Genomic DNA, 18,181 nt, shown 5'->3' with positions numbered 1-18,181 from the left:
TGATAAATTACACTCAGATAAGGATTCTCTGGCTGCTGATTGCAAAGCACACACAATGTTAGGCAAAGCAGTGGCAGAGTCAGTTAAGGTAACTTTTCATCTTAGTTTATTCCCCTAAAAGACTGAGTTCGAAAACAACCGGTTCAAGTTTTAAAGCTTGTTTCTATCATGTGATTTTTAAAAGTTCATTCGTGGGACTTGGGCATCACTGGCTAGCTCAGCATTTATTGCCCATCCCTAGTTGCCCTTGAGAAGGTGGTGGTGAGCTGCCTCCTTGAATTTCCAGTAAGTCTTTCCCTTTTTCCAGTTGTTTTCTTCCCATTGACGTGATTGCAATGCATGAATCTGCTTTTTCCCATCAAGTACCATGCTGGTCAGGTGACTTCTTGGAAAATGCATGTTTCTCCTAGTCCAAAGGTAAATTTATGACCTTTTTGTGTAAAAAAAAGTCTTGGAAGTGTCCAAATAATGCAATGCCTTCCAAATTTTTTTTTAAAAATTCCAGTTTATGAAGAAATAGTAAAAGAGACAATGGGTGAATCCTTAAAAATCAACGCATTTGCTACTTTTTGTAGCAGAGAGTTAAGTAACTTAAAAATGCGATTGCACACCACTGCAAAGGATGATCTGGTGGAAAATTGTCAGCTGGTTTTGAACAGGCATCAGTGATTTTCAATGTCGAGCCCCACCTTTTGAGGAGGATGCAGTGAAGTCCAGAGGCAACTAATGCCTTGCTTTCAAGAAGGCAGGCAGTTACATTGGATAGTCGTGATAAATATAGCTAGTATAGTATACAAAATTGACCCTGCTGGAGAACACTTACAGCAGACTGAGTTAATAAATTTCAAATCAAATGAAGACTTTTCTTTAATTCAACCAAGTTTTTCACCCTGGAGTGAGGGCTGGGATTTATATGGGCTTTGAGATACTTAGCCCACAGCATATGTTGCAGTTAATGTTGGAAAGGGAAACATAGAATATATATATTATATATGTGTGTGTGTGTGTGTGTGTGTGCTGTTATTCCTGGATTTTATGAACATGTTGAATCTTGAATCACAAGGACTTCCTTATCAGCTGGAGCTTTGAAGGCTGCCTCCGTGTTAACTTGTTATATAGAAGTCTGTTTCATCAGAAGGTGGGTCCCTTGGTGCACACTTCTACAAAACCTGGTGGTCTACTATTGGTGGAACTGCAAACTTTGCAAAATATAACTGGGAAGAAAATTAAAAACAAATTAGAATGAGAATCTTCAATCTGAAACCAAAGTCTTACAGATTGAAAGATCATTTCCTGTTGGTTGCACGAATTAAGTCTGTTCTCTGGTGCTAGAGGATCTGACCTAACCTTGTTTGTTCTTTCTGAACAACATTTTTTACTAGCCAGTCAAGCAGCGAGTTGAGCATTACCCTGCAGTTCAATCAGCCCTGCTCTTTCAGCTTCACAAACTGTGGTGGGTAATAGTTTCCATGGTGATAATGGGAAAAAATTAAAAATCAAATAATAAATAACAAACAACTTTCAGAAACCTTTCAATAGCAGCAGGAACTTCACTTGGTTGTGAATGCTTTGCACAATTACAGTTTGAGCCTGAAAGATTAATGGTGAAAACAGAGGAATGGAATAGTTTCAGTGAGTCCTGATGAACAAAGTTTTTAGAAAAGTAAACAAGTCCCTGCTTAGGGAAGCATTTGTTATTTGTTTCACTTTTCTCGAGGACCCACTGTTTTATGCTGTTCACTCATCTAGGACATAATTATCATTATCAAGCAGCAATGGTGTTGATCAGCATGTGAACCTGGATGTTGCTCTGAGTTGCCTATGCAGGAAAATTCAGTGACTCTCAATAAATATTGCATTCCTTCATCAAGCTCTGTATTGGTTAGACATGTTGATAGTTGGATCTGCTCAGGCATCTGTTAATTTTACCTTCAGTTATTTAATCCAGTGTGCATGTCACTATTGTTTCTTCTCTGTGTAGTGCTTTTTCACTTGTCTGCACTAAGCTTCATCTTGTATTGTCTGTTCAGCTACAGTTCTTACCAACTCATTTCATAATTTCTGAGCTGCCTCTTCCAAGTCAACTTTCCTTGCTTGCCTGGTACCATTTACAATTCTGACCACTTTGTTTTGAGCTTTTGTACCATGACTATTGATTGTTAACTTGAAATTGTAGTGATCCAAGTGCTAAACCCTGAGGTACCCCAACCTATTCTGACATAACTCCTCTCGGAACACATGCTATTTCTTATTCATTCCTAGATTTTATTCTGAATCCTCAGTTTCGAGTTTAATTAATAGTCTTTTTGTAGAGTTTTGTCGAAAGTATTTTGCAAGGCATTATTTTTGGGATACCCAGTTCAGTTTCAGCAGAGTATTTAATTTGCAAATAATCACTCAGGTCAATTGAAAGTGATCCCTCATTGATGTACAACAGAATTCTTTAATAATCAGATCAGGGCAGATAAAAACTTTTATGTAACAATACTTGCATGTGGCAGGAATTGTTTCACTGACATTGAGTAAACAATTTTAATATTGTATCTGCAGCTAATAGATAGTGAAGAGATAGAGAGCATAATATGATAACTTTGAGGTGTGACAGTAATGTGTGGATGACTGGTATTTTTCTGCACGCCTCCTCTGTGTCTCATCTTTGCTCAACACCTTCGCATAAGGGACAATTGGGACTGGAAGATTGAACTCATGTTTCACACTGTGGCAGTCTTGCAGGTTGAAGTTGCAATGTGTTACAACACATTTGATTAAATGTAACTTGTATATAACGTTGAGTAAAGGAGCTTGTTTAAAAGGTTGCATTAATTATGCTTATCACATAAATTGTGTAGCTTCTAAAGCCAAAACAAATGCCATTTGCAGAAATAATCCAGCCAAATAAACTGTTGCTACTCCATTCATGTGTAGAACAGCGAGCGTTGTATTCAAAGCTAGTTTGTCACCTTTTGCTGTGGAGAGCCATTTTACTAACGAGCAACACATTAACCTCTGCTTGCTTCACTTATGTTTTTATTTAAGTTGTATTTCTCTAACAAGCTGACTCCAACTCTGCTCTGCCATAAGTGATGATATCTTTGTTATAAAATTCTTGAGTCTATTGATTGTTTTTGTTCTGGTTATGACAATAACAGATATTGGAGGATGAGCTGAAAGAAACCAGGAATCAGTTGGAAGGCATGCACAACAAATGCAATGAATTGTCATCCCACCTTGTACATCAGCAGGCAGAACTGACACGAAAGGATGTTGAAGTGACTAAATTCAGGCAAGTACTTCATACAGAACCCGGAGTCAAGTTTGTTCATTGTTGAAAAACAGAATACTGTGATATCTGAGATACAATGGAAAGTGCTGGAAATACACAACTGGTCTGACAACATCTGGAGAGCGAAAGAGTTCAGATTGATGCACTGTTTTGATGAAAGATATTGACCAATATTGTTAACCTTATTTATCTCCATAGATGTTAGAATGTTTCCTGTTTTGTTCAGTGTCGACTTGGTAACTGTTAGGATTTTAGTTTATTCAGATAGATTTATGCTGAGTTTAACATCTCTTCACAATAATGAAAAAACATAACACAAGGATATGGTTTCATCGTAGGTTGTAAATGCATTGCTTTGACAATAGAAGGCATTGGTAACTGTTCAGAAATTTTAGTTGCTGAGTGTTCAGGACCTACACAATTTTCAGATTGACTTAACATTTTAATCACTGTTGAGTTTCACAGAGCAATGGGAACACACAAAGACCTAGGTTAAAGGTTCAACATGTTCAGATTTGAGCTTTATGTGACAGCATGTAAATCTTCCCTGCATTAAAGCCATAGGATTAGTGCTGCATATTTGAAAAGCTGCTGAGAAATGGGAAATGCAAAAGAGAAAGCTGTAATAACTTGGCTGTTTCATTCATTACAGTATGGTCAGATTGGGGGCATTAATTTGTATACAAAAAAGCTAGCACTTCCTGAGCAGTAGCATTATGTAAATAAGTTAAACCTGCAGTCAGATGTGATGAGGCTGTCTTGGATGAAATCTATCTATAGACCTCTATCACAAACATTTTATCCTGCAAATATGACAAGCAAAACATATTTTTATTGCGTACATTCTTTTAAGAAGGTAATAACTGAATATTGCAAGATGCAATGAGAATGATGCAGAGACAAATGAGAACATGTATCCATTTGCAGCCGAAGCATATGGATAATTATAATTCTCCTTAGAAATGGTGCAGAGCATCACTCCACTCATTGAAGCTTGATATGGAAATTACTGTTGCCATCCTTTTAATGGAGGAACCATTCCAGGCATTGAAGTGCACATGAAACTCACTAGTTGATATTGAAAGCCCTTAAAACTCTCTTCCCAGCACTTCACCCCCACAAAATTACCAGTACTGCTAACTTTGGTTTAGGGGTGCGCTCAAAGCTTGCTGTAGTGATCTGTGTTAAATCATTGAGGCATGTTCATAATTTCATTTTAGTGATACCTCAAGCCTCCAAAGTCAGCATGGTTTTATGAAAGGAAAATCAGATTTGGCAGGTTTATTAGCCTTTTGAGGATATAAGTAATAGGGTTGATAAAAAGAAACCTGTAAATGTTGTATATTTGGATTTCCAAAGGCACTCGGTAAAGTGCTACAAAAAAGGTTAATATGTAACATAAAGGCTCATGGAGTCAGGGATAACTTATTGATGGATATAGGATTGGTTAATAGGCAGGAAATAGAGAGCAGGGTTAAACAGGGCAGTTTCAAGTTAGCATTGTGTGACTAGTGGAGTGCTCCTAGTTCCAGGAGCCTCAGCTATTTACAATCTATAATATTGACTTAGATGAAGAGGTGTGATTTAAGTTTGCTGATGATACAAAATTATGTGGGAATGCAAGCTGTGAGGGGGACAGAGGCTGCAAAGAAATCTAGACAGGTTAAGTGAATGAGCAACAGGGTGGCAGATTGAATATAATGTGGGGAAGTGTGAGATTTATTCCATTTGGCAGTAAGATTAGAAAAGCAGAATAGTTTTTAAAGGTGTGAAACTCGTAAATGCTAATGTCCACAGAGACTTGGGTGCACTTCTACAAAATTAGGAAGACAAATAGCATGTTGGCCTGTATTGAAAGGGACTGAAGTGAAAGAATGAGGAATGCAATGCTTGTACATGTGTGAAGGGCTTTGGTGAGACCACATCTGGAGTACAGTTTTGGCCTTCATATCTAAGGAAAGATCCAGAGGCAGTACAGCAAAGATTCAATAGATTGGCTCTGGGATAGAGGGTTGTCCTATGGACAAGAGGCTGTGTAAAATACCTTGATACTCGCTTGAATTTAGACAAATGAGATGTTATCTCATTAAAACATATGGAGGTCTTTTTGCTTAATTGCTTGTGCCCCAGCCTTTGAACCAGAAGTTTGGGGATCCAGTCCATGGAGAACATGTTCATGATGTTCAACAGTTGATAATCAGCCTAATAGTTCTTCCCAATATGCCCCACTCTTCCCCAAAGGGAGAAAAAAGTGTGTGAAGATATGAAACAAATGGTTAAAATATACAAGATCCTGAAGGGGCTTGACAGAGTAGGCACAGAAGTTGTTTTCTCTGGCTGGAAAATCATAGAATTGTTACAGCACAAGGAAGGCCATTCAACCCATATGTTCATGCTAGCTTATCTAAGGAGCAATTCACATACTACCTCTACCCCGTTCTCCCTCACATCCTTGTGTATTTCTCTTTTTACAGGTGTTTAGAAAATGTAAAAATATTTACAGCACAGAAAGAGGCTATTCTGCCCAGCCAAAAAAAAACAGCCTCCCATCCTAATCCCATTTTCCATCAATTGTTCCATCGCCTTGGAGGTTACATGACTTCAAGAACACCTCCAGACATCTTTTAAATGAGTTGAGAGTTTGTTTCTCCTAATCTTTTACACAGTGAGTTCCAGTCCAGTACGAAGCACTGGGTGAAAACAATTTTCCTCCTCTCCTCTCTAATTCTAATACCAATGTTTTTTTTTTAGAAATAAGACTGGTCGGCGCAACATTGTGGGCCGAAGGGCCTGTTCCGCGCTGTAATGTTCTATGTTCTATGTTCTATGTTCTAATCACTTGAAATTGATGCCACCTGTCACTGACCACTCTGCCAGGGTCGAGAGGCCCTTCCTATCCACTATATCCAGATCCCTCACAACCTTATACATGTCAATCAAATCTCCCTGCAATCTCTTCTGTTCCAAGGAAAACAACTCCAGCCTACTGTGTCTTTTATAACTGCATTTTTATAGTCTTGGTAACAGCCTCATAAATATCTTCTGCATCCACTCTTGTGCAATTACATCTTTTCTGTAATGAGTGACCAGAACTGCAGAGTACACAAGTTGCTGCCTAACTAGTGTTTTGTATAACTCCAGCATCACCTACCTGCTCTTAAATTCTAAGCCTTAGCTAATAAATGAAATAATTCATATGCCTTCCTAGTTACTTCACTGGCCTGACCAACTACATTCAGGGATCTGTAGACATACACTCTATTGCTCCTCACGTCCTCTGCACCGGAACCCCATTGCAAACAGTCTTCCAGTCATAAAAACACCCATCAACTACTACCCTTTGTTTTTCTGCCATTGAGCCAATTTTACATCTGGCTTGCTATATTCCTCTGGATCCCCATGGGTTTTTATTTTTTTAATCGGTCTGCCATGTGGGAACTTGTCAATAGTCTTGCTAAATGACCACATAAACTGCACTACCTTCATCAATCCATCTTGTTACCTCCTCAAAAAAATTCAATCAAACTGGCCTGACACAGTGTTCCCTATAACAAATCCGTGCTGACTGTCTGTGATTAATCCATGCCTTTCTAAGTGACAGTTTATCCTGTACCTCAGAATTGATTCCAGTAATTTGCCCTGTACTGAGGATAGGCTGGCCTGTAATTATTTGGTTTATTATATGCTCTGTTTTTAAACAAAGGTGTAACATTAGTAGTCCTCTCAGTATTCTGGCACTGCACCTTCATCCAATGAGCATTGGGAAATGATGGTCAGAGCATCTGCTATTTCCTCCCTAGCTTCTTTGAACAGCCTGAGGTACATTTCATTTCATCCAGGCCTGGTGATTTATCCATTTTTAAGGATGCTAATTCCCTTAATATTTCTGCTCTCTTGATGTTTGTCACATCCAGTATTTCACAGTCCAGTCTGGAACACGGGCACAGTCTTCAGGATTAAGGATCGTTTGTTTAAAACTGAGATGAGGCAAAATTACATCATTTCGAGAGTTGTGAATAACTAGGATTTGTTACTCCAGAGGGAGGTGGATGCTATATTGTTGAAAGTACTTAAGGCTGGGGGACAGACTTCTGATCTGTCCGGAAATTGAGGGATGTGGGAGCAAGCAGGAAAGTGGAGTTCGAGTCGAACATAATCATAATCATCTGAAATGGCAGGGCAGGCTTGGCGTGACACGTGTTCTGCTCCTCCTATTTCTTAAGTTCCTATGTTTCAAAGTTCATCATTTTTTCTAGTTGCTTGTTGAAATTGGGCAAACAGATTTCAAACTTCTTAGCGCAGTGTAGGATAATATATTTACTTCTGTGTCGCTGAGCTTCTGTTTTATAGTTTATTGAATCTGTTCATGCCAACAAATAAGCCATTTGCATCGAATCACTTCTTGCAAGTCTGCAGGACCAAGGCTGCCTTTTAATACAGAGGAAGCTGTGAGTTAGTCAATGGGATGTAAGAGGACTACAGCTTTTTCTCGGTCATCTGGCTGGTATTTACTTGGGACAGGCAAGAATGCTGAAATGGATTTATCCTCTCGTCATGGGAGAAGTATATTGGCTGTTCATTGTTTCTCAAAACTGTAGTGAATTTAAGTAGAGCAATTGTGCTGGAAATCAGTGCCATAGTGATGAGAAATTTCAGCCTCTTTCAAAACTGTCTGTATGTTTCTGTATCTTAATGTGCTTGAGACAGATGGAATAAATTGGACCAAGCGAACGTTTTCCTGTTCCAGGAACGTGTTGCATTTCCAAATTATTTTCAATATTAAAGATCAGACTTCAGAAATAATTTCCAGTATATATTACTTGGTAAGAAATGTGATGTTACGCCATAAGCTTTTACAACACTGTAAGCATACAAATAATAAGCTTTTTGTAGAAAGATAGTCATCCAACTAGTTGGCAGTTTACCTATTCAACATCTGTTTTCACTTGACCATGACAATGTTTTACTGGACCTGATCCAGGGAATCCTGTGTAAGTGGGATAAGAATTCTGGAAGTATGTTTCCTTCAAATAAAAACTGTGTCATAGTTGAAGACTGTTAATTTTGATGGTCTGGTTGAAGCGCGGTTGTCTCATTTATCAAATTGTTCCATATAAACAAAAAGAATATACAGGGATTTAATTGATACGTTTCCCCCAAAAAGAGAAAATGTCCTTATTAACCATATCTTTACTAACTGTCATTTACTATCAATCCTAAGAAAATTGGGCACTGGTGGCTTTATATAGAGCACATGAACTTACTTATTTCCTGGTGTCTAAGCCAGATTATTTGCCTCAACCAGAATCGCTAAAAGCAGATTGTCTGGTCATTCTTTTAACTGCTGTTTGTGGGATCTTGCTGTGCACAAATGGGCTGCCATGTCTTTACATTACAGCAGTGACTACACTTTAAAAACTACTTCATTGGCTGTTGGACACCTTTGAATGTCCCACGGTTGTGAAAGATATTATACAAATGCACAGTCCTCCCCTCTTCTAAAGAGAATGATGATTCATCTGGTAAGGACCCATCAGCCCAAATAAAGGACGTTTTTCTAATATATAAATTTACAACATATACACACTGAAGAATATTTGAGAAAATCTATACATGTGTGTATAAAAATATGGAGATCACTGAGGGTTTGAATGTGAAATGTGAAAAAGATACATATGGTTGCAACAGAATGTAAAACTTTAATTATGCTGCCATCTACAGAAACCATATACTGTAATCTCCAAGCTTATGAATGATGTACATTTAGTCACCTGTAAGTGGGAGAATTTTACATGGTTCATGCACCATGCAGAATATGACAGAGGCTGTGAAAGCTTGCAAATGATGAGGCAATTCTTTTTAATTGGACTTTGTTTAAAAACACCAGTATTTTGTATTCCTGCTTTATTTCAGCAAGAATATGGTATTTACAAAAGCAGAAAAAATTGGTGGATTTTTGATAGTCAATTATAAAATCATCTTTGTGTTAAATAGTAGTTTTCTTTCTCTCTACGTGGAGCAAGAATGCTGATGTTTAAATGCAAATACTTAGAACATAAGAAGATAAGAAATAGGAGCAGGAGTAGGCCATCTAGCCCTTCGAGCCTGCCCCGCCATTCAATAAGATCATGGCTGATCTGAAGTGGATCAGTTCCACTTTCCCGCTGTGTCCCCATAACCCTTAATTCCCCTGTCTATCGGAAACCTATCTACCCGTGACTTAAATATATTTAGCGAGGCAGCCTCCACCACTTCAATGGGCAGAGAATTGCAGAGATTCACCACCCTTTGAGTGAAGAAGTTCCTCCTCAACTCTGATCTAAACTGCACCACCCCCCCCCCCCCCCCCCCCCCCCGAGGCTGTGCCCTCTAGTCCTGCTATCCTTTCTAAGCGGGAACTTGAATGTTTGTTTATTTGACTCTGCTATTGTATGTGTCTCTGGGGGTGGGGGGGTGGTGGAGAAAATTCTGTTTTCATTTAGGAGCCTGCAAAGAAAAGGATGCATATGTTTTACTGCAAATTGCTATTGATTTTGTGATGTGTTGCAGTACGCAAGCAGTAATAATATTTATCAAATAAACAATCTTAACTCATCCTTTTATTCCGCTAAAACATGTACTCATAGTTTACAATATCCATGTTTTTTGAGCACAAGATGAGAGTCAAAGAAAATAAAAATTTGGAAAATTGTATTTTTAGAATGGAGTGTTTTTCCAGTAACATTTCTCTTCGTTTGAGGCAAGTATTGTTTTTGATGGTTACTGGAGTGATCTTGTAGTCTGGAGGTACAAATGGTTTGCATTTTGTTGAAATTTATCAAATTCAACAAAGCAATAGGATCCATGTGACACATTTATTACATAAGTTAATGAAAGTTACAAATATATTTTAAAATAAACACATCTTCCACAACATTGCAGCAAGTCAGCAATCAGAGAATTCCTTGTTCTGCAATAAAATTATTTGTAAAGGCATTTGAAAAATGATGATGACCCTCTGGTCTACACAGCCCATCCCACATAATGGAGATACCTTGTGAACTACAACATGGATGCTTTAACCCACCCAGAACCCTCCACTCCAGGCAGAGGAAAAAGTACAGGGAAAATTCCAAGGCAAAGACAGGAAGGAAATCTACAAAATTCCCTTCTGAGCCTCTGGCAATCGGAGATAGTCCAGGTGACCACTTTTGCCCTGAATTCCTCAAGTGCCCACCTTTTTGTTGGAAGGATTATCAGCCAACCCAGGAACAGGTCCAGTTCCAATTTGAAAGAATTCAAGAAAACTGTATCAATTGGCAGCCTGTTTCAGAGACCCCCCTATTCTCCGGGCAAGGAGGAACTGTCCAATATCCAATCTAGTCCTCTCCTTATTTAATGTATAAATTTAACCCCTGGTCTTCACAACCTATTTAAATGGAACAAGTTGTCAACTTGGGATCTATTCCCATCACGTTATATACCTCAATCAGTTTATTCCCAAGTGTAAACCTCCCTAAAATGTAGACTCCCAACTCTCTGAGCCTATCTTGATAATTACGATGCTTTATTGGAATTGGACCAGTGGTTCATCCTTTCTAAAGTCTCATTGTCATCCAGTTTTTGATGAGACCAGAACTGACCACAGTGGCCTTTATTTTACATTTATTTGATTCATTTGGCTTGAGATTTTGTGTACTATTGTTGTTAAAGCCAACAGTGCAAAACATTGAGGCGGTGGCTTGGTGGTAATGTCACTGGACTTGTAATCCAGAGGCCCAGATAAATGTTCTGGGGATATGGGTCCAAATCCTTCCATAGTAACTGGTGGAATTTAAATTCAATTAACAAAATCTGGAATTAAAAGCTAGTCTCTCTAATAGTGACCATGAAACTATTATTGATTGTCATAAAAACACATCTGTTCACTAAGGTCCTTTAGAAAAGGAAATCTGCCATCCTTACCAGGTCTGGCCTACATGTGACTCCAGACTGTCAATAATGTGGTGAAATGTTAACTGCTACTCAGTCCAAAGGCAATTAGGGATAGCCAATTGGCCTTGCCATCCCATGAAAGAATAAAAAAAGGCATAGCAGGAAGGCCACAACAACAGCAGCAGCAAAAACAAGATGCTGGAAAATCTCAGCAGGTCTGACAGCATCTGTAGAGAGAGAACAGAGCCAACGTTTCAGGTCTGGGTGACCCTTCATCAGAGCCCTGATGTCAAACCTGCTGAAATTTTCCAGCGTTTTCTGTTTTTGTTTCAGATTCCAGCATCTGCAGCATTTTGCTTTTATCATAGTAGGAGGTCATTTGGCTAATCGGATCTGTACTGGCTCTTTGAAAGAGCTATCCAATTAGTTTCACTTCCCTGCTCTTTCCCCATACCCTACATTTTTTTTCAAGTAATTTGTTAGTTCATCATGATCTGTTGACTGGTGGAGCCAGTTCAATGGGCTGAATGGCCTACTGTTGTTCCTATTTCTTGTGATCCTATGTATTACAGTTAAAAATATCAGCATGCTGCTAGCAGATGTCTTTGATTTTACCAATCAGCCCCAGCTTGAGAATGAGGTGTAAATACTCATAAAATTTGATTTGGTGGTTTCAAAAATGTAATGATTACCAGAAGAAAGCCATATAAAACGGAAGTGTGCTAGTTGCTATCTTGGACTCTGTCCCATCATTTCCAGTTTTGAAAAGATGTGAGATTAAGATGAAAGGATGTCTGAATGAGATTTGGGTGGTTGACTAAAATATTTTCAAAGTTACTGAGAACATGAGAAGCAAGGCCAACAACCATGTTGGACTTTATCCAGTTGAGGTCAATGTGGTGATTAAATGTCCATGTAGTCACAAGAAAAGGATGTACAACAGCTTAAAGTACTTTTATCCGTGGCTCATTAAATGTTCCCAGCAGCAATGCGATTACATTCTGTATTACAGAATTATATTTTAAGTATCCTGGTCAGCTTTTAAAACTTTAATTTATCTTCCAGAATGCATTCTGGTTACAAGCACTTGTTGCTTCTTGTGTATTATTTTCAAAGCTTTTATGACCTTCTTCTTTACGCTTAACGGCGCGGCGAAGAATTATACAGAATTCTCATTTTGTCTTTTTTTTACGATGCCTCTAGCAACACCTTTCCCTAAATTTAGATTTGTTGATGAATGAGGAAAATAATATAACATGTTGCAGAAGAACTTATTCTTAGAGGATATAAATGGTTTGAACCTATTTACTAATGTTTTACATTCAAGGGTAGTTGGCAAGGTCATCATTTAATGTCCATTGCTGACTACCCTTGACAAGGTGGAGGTGAGCTGTCACCTTCAATACAACTGAGTGTCTTAGGCCATTTCAGAGAGTAATTCAGTCACCTGTTGCCGTGGAATCTGGAGTCATGTATAGGTTAGGCCACCAAATGTACTTTGCAAATGACATTAGTGAATTCGATGTGTTTTTACAGCAAACCAGTCGTTTCATGATCACCATTACTAATATTTGGTTTTATTTCTAGATTTATTTAATTGATTACATTTAAATTCCCCAGGAGTCATATCTCTGGGCTATTTTCCTGACGTCTAGATTACTCATCCAGTAATATAGCTGCCATACCTCATGGTTCATTTGTGTTATTTCCCAAAGTAAAAAATATTTTAAAGAATTTTTAAAGTAATATTTCTCTTTATGGTATTTATAGGCTTTGTTTTATGCGAAGGAAATTCATTTTTTCTTATTCTTGTGAGATTATGTTCTCATTGTTGAGTATATTAACCACAAGTTTATACTATTCTCATGAAGTGAAAACATATTTAGAAACACCATAGAAAACATAAACAAGAGAAGAATCCAAAGTTCAGAAGTCCAGTCATCGTACATTAAGATAAACTATTAGGATATTGTAGGGGATTCAGGCCAATCCAAAGCAAATACGTTCTTGGATCTTGGAAGTAACATGGTTGTTCAAAAAAGATTTTCATGAATATATTATTGATTCCTTCCTTTGGAGAAGCTTTTGAGAGGTAAAATGGAATTGCGAGCAATTAAAAAAAAAATTGCTTTTTAGGGACTGTGATTTTATTTTGCAGCAGTGGCTGCTTTATTGATATTTTAAGTGATTATGAGATTGGAATCAGAAAGGCTGATTCACACTTTATTGGAACATCAGAAGTTTTCCCATCTCCCAGTGACCTGCAAAATGTACCTTGCTAAATAGAAATTGTAGCTTTCCACAATTTTATTTACTTATAAGGAGCGATCTCAATGGCTATCTAAAATTCTACTCATGTAATGATTTTCAAAGATTCGAGTAGTAATAGCAATATTTTTGAAATTTATGAAAGAAAATTAGTTGAGGTAGTAACAGAAAATAGATTGGATAACAATCCATACTAAACTGAATTACCGTGCTGACGCAAGGACATTCCAAATTTCGAATTGGCATCACCAGATTTCACAGTTCCGTGTCTCCTGCAATTGCCAGTAGTCTCATTTATATTTTCTTTACAAATGCACAGGAAGGAGTTCCAAGACCTACAGTGTCTGTACAAAGAAAGCATTGAACATGCAGCCCAGCAAGCTGATGTCATCCAGCAACTACAGGCCCTCAACCTTGATACACAGAAGGTGCTGAGGAATCAGGAGGATGCCCATGCCTCAGAGACCAAGTCCTTTCAAAAGGTAAGTGGGACAATTCTTTTAAGTGAAACATATTTTAAAAGGTTTAAAATTACAAGTTACTTTGACAAACCATGTGGTAGTTTCTTTATTTTCTGGCAAGAGGGTTAATCTGGTGGACTGGGTCACCTGGCTTGTTATAGGACCTATGTCTGGCTTCCGTTCTCCTAATGACCTGCATGGGGTGGCACAGTGGTTAGCACTGCTGCCTCACAGCGCGAAGGATCCAGGTTCCTGGCTTGGGTCACTGTCTATGTGGAGTTTGCACGTTCTGTTCCCCCCGTGTCTATGTGGGTTTCCTCCCACAGTCTGAAAGACATGTTGGTTAGGCACATTGACCTGAACTGGCGCCGGGCTGTGGCGACAAGGAGAATTTCACAGTAACTTCATTGCAGTATTAATGTAAGCCTTATATGTAACAAATAAACTTTTAACCTTTCCATTCACTTTGTAGTAAATTTACTCTAATCTGTTTGCAAAATCAAGCAATTAAACTTCCAAATTGACAATTTTGTAAAAATACTATTTATCTATTAAATAGCTGACTTAAGTGCTTATTTATTAATGCTAAATTAAATCATCATTTATTTGAGATCAGTCTGAGGAGCTGAACTTTAGTATGTTTTTTGAGAGGTAAAGTAACATTGTTTGTATCCCTTTAAGAAGAAAAGCTGAATGGTATTATTCAGCCGTGTAGTGGTTTTACTAGAAAGGGAATGAGTGATGTAGAGAAGTATGTAAAAGCCTTCTCTCCAACTTCTCTAAAAGTTTCCAAAATTGCCTGAAGCAAAATCTTGAATCATCCAGACATTGGCAGGTTTGTATTTATGGGATTGTCCATGCACCATGGGCCAGGCTAACCTGGGGCAATGTTTCTAGGGAAACCTGTGGAGGGAATTCTACCTAAAATTTTCTGATATTGTACAGCCATTGTATAAAATACAGGCTCCAAGAGCAAAAACCTCATTCCTCGTCTCCATATATCATAAAAAGTTGTTGCATGTTATATATTCTGTTATATGTTATAGATATGTTATATACATGATATATTCTGTTTTATTGTTTTGCCTTCATTGAACTTTATTGTTGTAGTGACTTTAATAGCGATTAAAATTGAGCTGGGTGTATAATTGGTGTTGCGTCTGATCTTGCTAGTTTTTGATAGGTGGGATAGGACTAGATGTCTGGTGATCATGAAAGATGCTATATAAATGCAAGTTAATTTTTCTTTGACCTCCCATCTGTTACTTATTTAAAATAGAGTTGTGTGCCTGCGCTTCCGGCGCTCTGCCTCCGCTCTGCCTGCTCTCCCGGCGCTCTACCTGTGCTCTGCCTGCGCTCCCGGAGCTGTGCCTGGCTCTGGGCGCTCTGCTTGTGCCCCTAGCAGTGTGTCTGTCCCTTTATCTTAGCATTTAACCCACTGCCACTTCTCTTCCAAGAATGCGGACCCTGAAGAAATACTGTTCTTCTCTCCAACAGAATTTCTGTTTGTCTCTTTTACCCTGTCACCTTCATTGCTTTTCCATTTCTCTCCTGCTGTTTGAAATTTTGTCTGATTTTCCTTCTCTTCAGAGTCATCCATTTTCAAAATATTGGCTCTATTCTCCCTCCACAGATGCTTTTAGACCTGCTGTGATTTTCCAGCATTTACTGTTTTTCTGTCAGGTGTTGATCATTTCCCCCAACAAGGAATTATTTCAGGTTATATTCTGCTGTGTCAATGTGAATATTCTCTTTGACTCTATTCTATGCTGATAATATGTATTTTTATGTCAGCACTACAACGAGCTGAACATGCGTTATGATGCATTAAAATCCAGTGAGGTACAGCATCAGCAAAGATACCTTTCTCTGACTGCCCAACTAAATGAAAAGGAGCAACAAGTAAACCAGCTTCTTGGAAAGCTACAACAGGCTTTCGATTCTAAACAAACTGCAACTTACAAGACTACTGCTAATTGTTTGGAGCAGGTAAGGTACTGGATAATAACAGTTGTTTGTTCTATTGCAGCAAACTAAAGTGTTGATGGTGTAAAAGATTTATTCCTGAAATGATGGGGGTGAATGGTGAGCTGGAGTTAGAAAATCAAGACCACCTGTCTTAGCTTCTGCAGTTAGACCATGAGAACTAGGAATAGGAGTAGGCTATTTGGCCCCTTGAGCCTGCTCCACCATTCAGTAAGATCATAGCTGCTTTTTTCATGGACCCAGCTCCACTTACCCACCTGCTCACCATAACCCTTAATTCCTTTACTGTTCAAATATCTATCTTTGCCTTAAAAACGTTCAATGAGGTCACCTCAACTGCTTCACTGGGTAGGGAATTCCACAGATTCACAATCCTTTGGGTGGAGAAGTTCCTCCTCAACTCCGTCCTAAATCTGCTGCCCTTATTTTGAGGCTATGCCCCCTAGTTCTAGTTTTACCCACCAGTGAAAACAACCTCCCTGCTTCAATCTTATCTATTTTCCCCCAATTCTTCTAAACTCCAATGAGTATTGTCCCACTCTACTCGGTCTCTCTGTACCCTCTCCAGTGCCAATATATCCTTTCTCAAGTAAGGAGACCAAAACAGTACACAGTACTCCAAGTGTGGCCTCACCAGCACCTGATACAGCTGCAACATAACCTCACTGTTTTAAACTCCATCCCTCTAGCAATGAAGGACAAAATTCCATTTGTCTTCTTAATTATCTACTGCAGCTTTTTGTGATTCACGCACAAGGACACCCAGGTCCCGCTGCACTTGCTGTTACTGAGGGCCCCACACCAGTAGCTGTTTAACAAAATTCTGCCATATATGTCTAGGAATACTAATTTGCCACCAATCTAATATTGAAAAGATCCATAATTGTGACTTGTGCGGTTTTGAATGTATGTGTTCAGGTTATTTTATGAATTACTTCCAGGCAGGCAGAGATTTTCGAACTTGTTCATAAACTGTGACTCTAGATCCACAATAATGATTGGCTCTAAACTACCCTCTGTAATTATTTAGTAAGCCAATCAGTTCAAGGACAGTTAGGGATTGGCAACCAATTCTGGCCTTGACAGTGATGGCAATATCCCATGAAAGAATAAAAAACCCCAGGTTGCCATATTTTTTCAGTATATCTGATGTGTCTCGATATGTCTTTGGACAGTTCCGCATTCCAGCGCACATATCGATTAGTTATCCCTGCTGCTGAAATCTCAAAGTTGGCAGTGCAATGGTGCCATCAGAATCACAGGGAAAATATGTAAACTTACTGTTTAAAAATGCAAGCTTTCCCATTTGGTTGTTGGATTTGTTCGCATGACTAAACTGAAGAGTGAAGTTGAACCTTGCCAGTACTGTTGAGATAGCCTTGTTGTGATGCAGTTGGACACTTGGCGGCCACATTTACACACAACAAGGATCTACAAGCAGCAGAGAAATGTTGGGACACCAAGGGAACTTGCTGCTCTTTCCTAGGTAAGGCTAAGGATCATTAACATCACCTGAGGCATCAAAGTGATCCGATGGGACTTCAGTTTAACATTTTAGCCAGAGGGCTGTATCTCCCTCAATGCCAAAGAAGGTTAGACTATCTGCTTGAATTTGTTATGGAACCTGACTTACCTATTGTCAAGCAGGGGGAGCTAGGAATGCCAAGTCCTGATGGGCCTCAGGTGTTTTCATGCATGCAGGGACCTAGAGTAGGCATGCGCAGCATAACATTTGGATTACTCAATATGCCTGTGTGAAAAGAGGAATAAAAGACAGCATGAAAATTCTGTTCATGTGAAACAGGAGAAAGTCCTAGACAGGGAATAAAGAGTGATCCCAATGGGAGTCTCAGACAGGGAGAGGGAATAGGGAGAGATCCCAGTCAAAAAGAAACAGGTGCAGAGCAAAGTTCCAGTCATAAAAAGAGCTGCAGTTAGAAAACTCTTTAGTAGTGAGGGTTCAGGTGAAGACCTGGAAATTGAAGAAGTCCAGAGCAGGTTGGTGATTCTGTCTTGCAGGCCAATGGGGCAAAGACGCTTCTTTGGAGCAGTAATGGTGTGCTTGACATGGCCGGAGAGCTGAAGTTGTGCTTGTGAGTTGATGCTGGAGTGCATGCTCAGCAATCCAGGGAACAGAGTGTCAGGAGATGAGATTGAAATAATCTGAGGTGTTCTGTCACTGAGTCAGTCTGAGTTTGAGCAATGTTGAAGAGAATTCTAACGCTAGATCTTTGAAGGTGAAGACTGTAGTCCCTCGTGAAAGAGACAG

The 18,181-nt window shown here is 38.9% G+C and overlaps 1 protein-coding gene across 2 annotated transcripts in view; it reads left to right on the top strand.

The window, feature by feature from the left end:
• cntln (centlein, centrosomal protein) overlaps positions 1-18,181 on the top strand; it is a 337,725-nt gene that overhangs the window by 75,597 nt on the left and 243,947 nt on the right. For both annotated transcript variants that reach the window (XM_080188296.1, XM_080188295.1), the window contains exons 7-9: positions 3,150-3,283; positions 13,785-13,947; positions 15,721-15,915. In XM_080188296.1, coding sequence (XP_080044422.1) covers positions 3,150-3,283; positions 13,785-13,947; positions 15,721-15,915 — 492 coding nt within the window. The remainder of the gene's footprint in view (positions 1-3,149; positions 3,284-13,784; positions 13,948-15,720; positions 15,916-18,181) is intronic.

Source organism: Carcharhinus amblyrhynchos, chromosome 5 (genome assembly GCF_965287045.1).
Source record: "Carcharhinus amblyrhynchos chromosome 5, sCarAmb.v2.hapA, whole genome shotgun sequence".
Taxonomy (NCBI): domain Eukaryota; kingdom Metazoa; phylum Chordata; class Chondrichthyes; order Carcharhiniformes; family Carcharhinidae; genus Carcharhinus; species Carcharhinus amblyrhynchos.
Note: the sequence above shows the minus strand (reverse complement) of the source record. Positions and strands in the feature narration are given on the sequence as shown.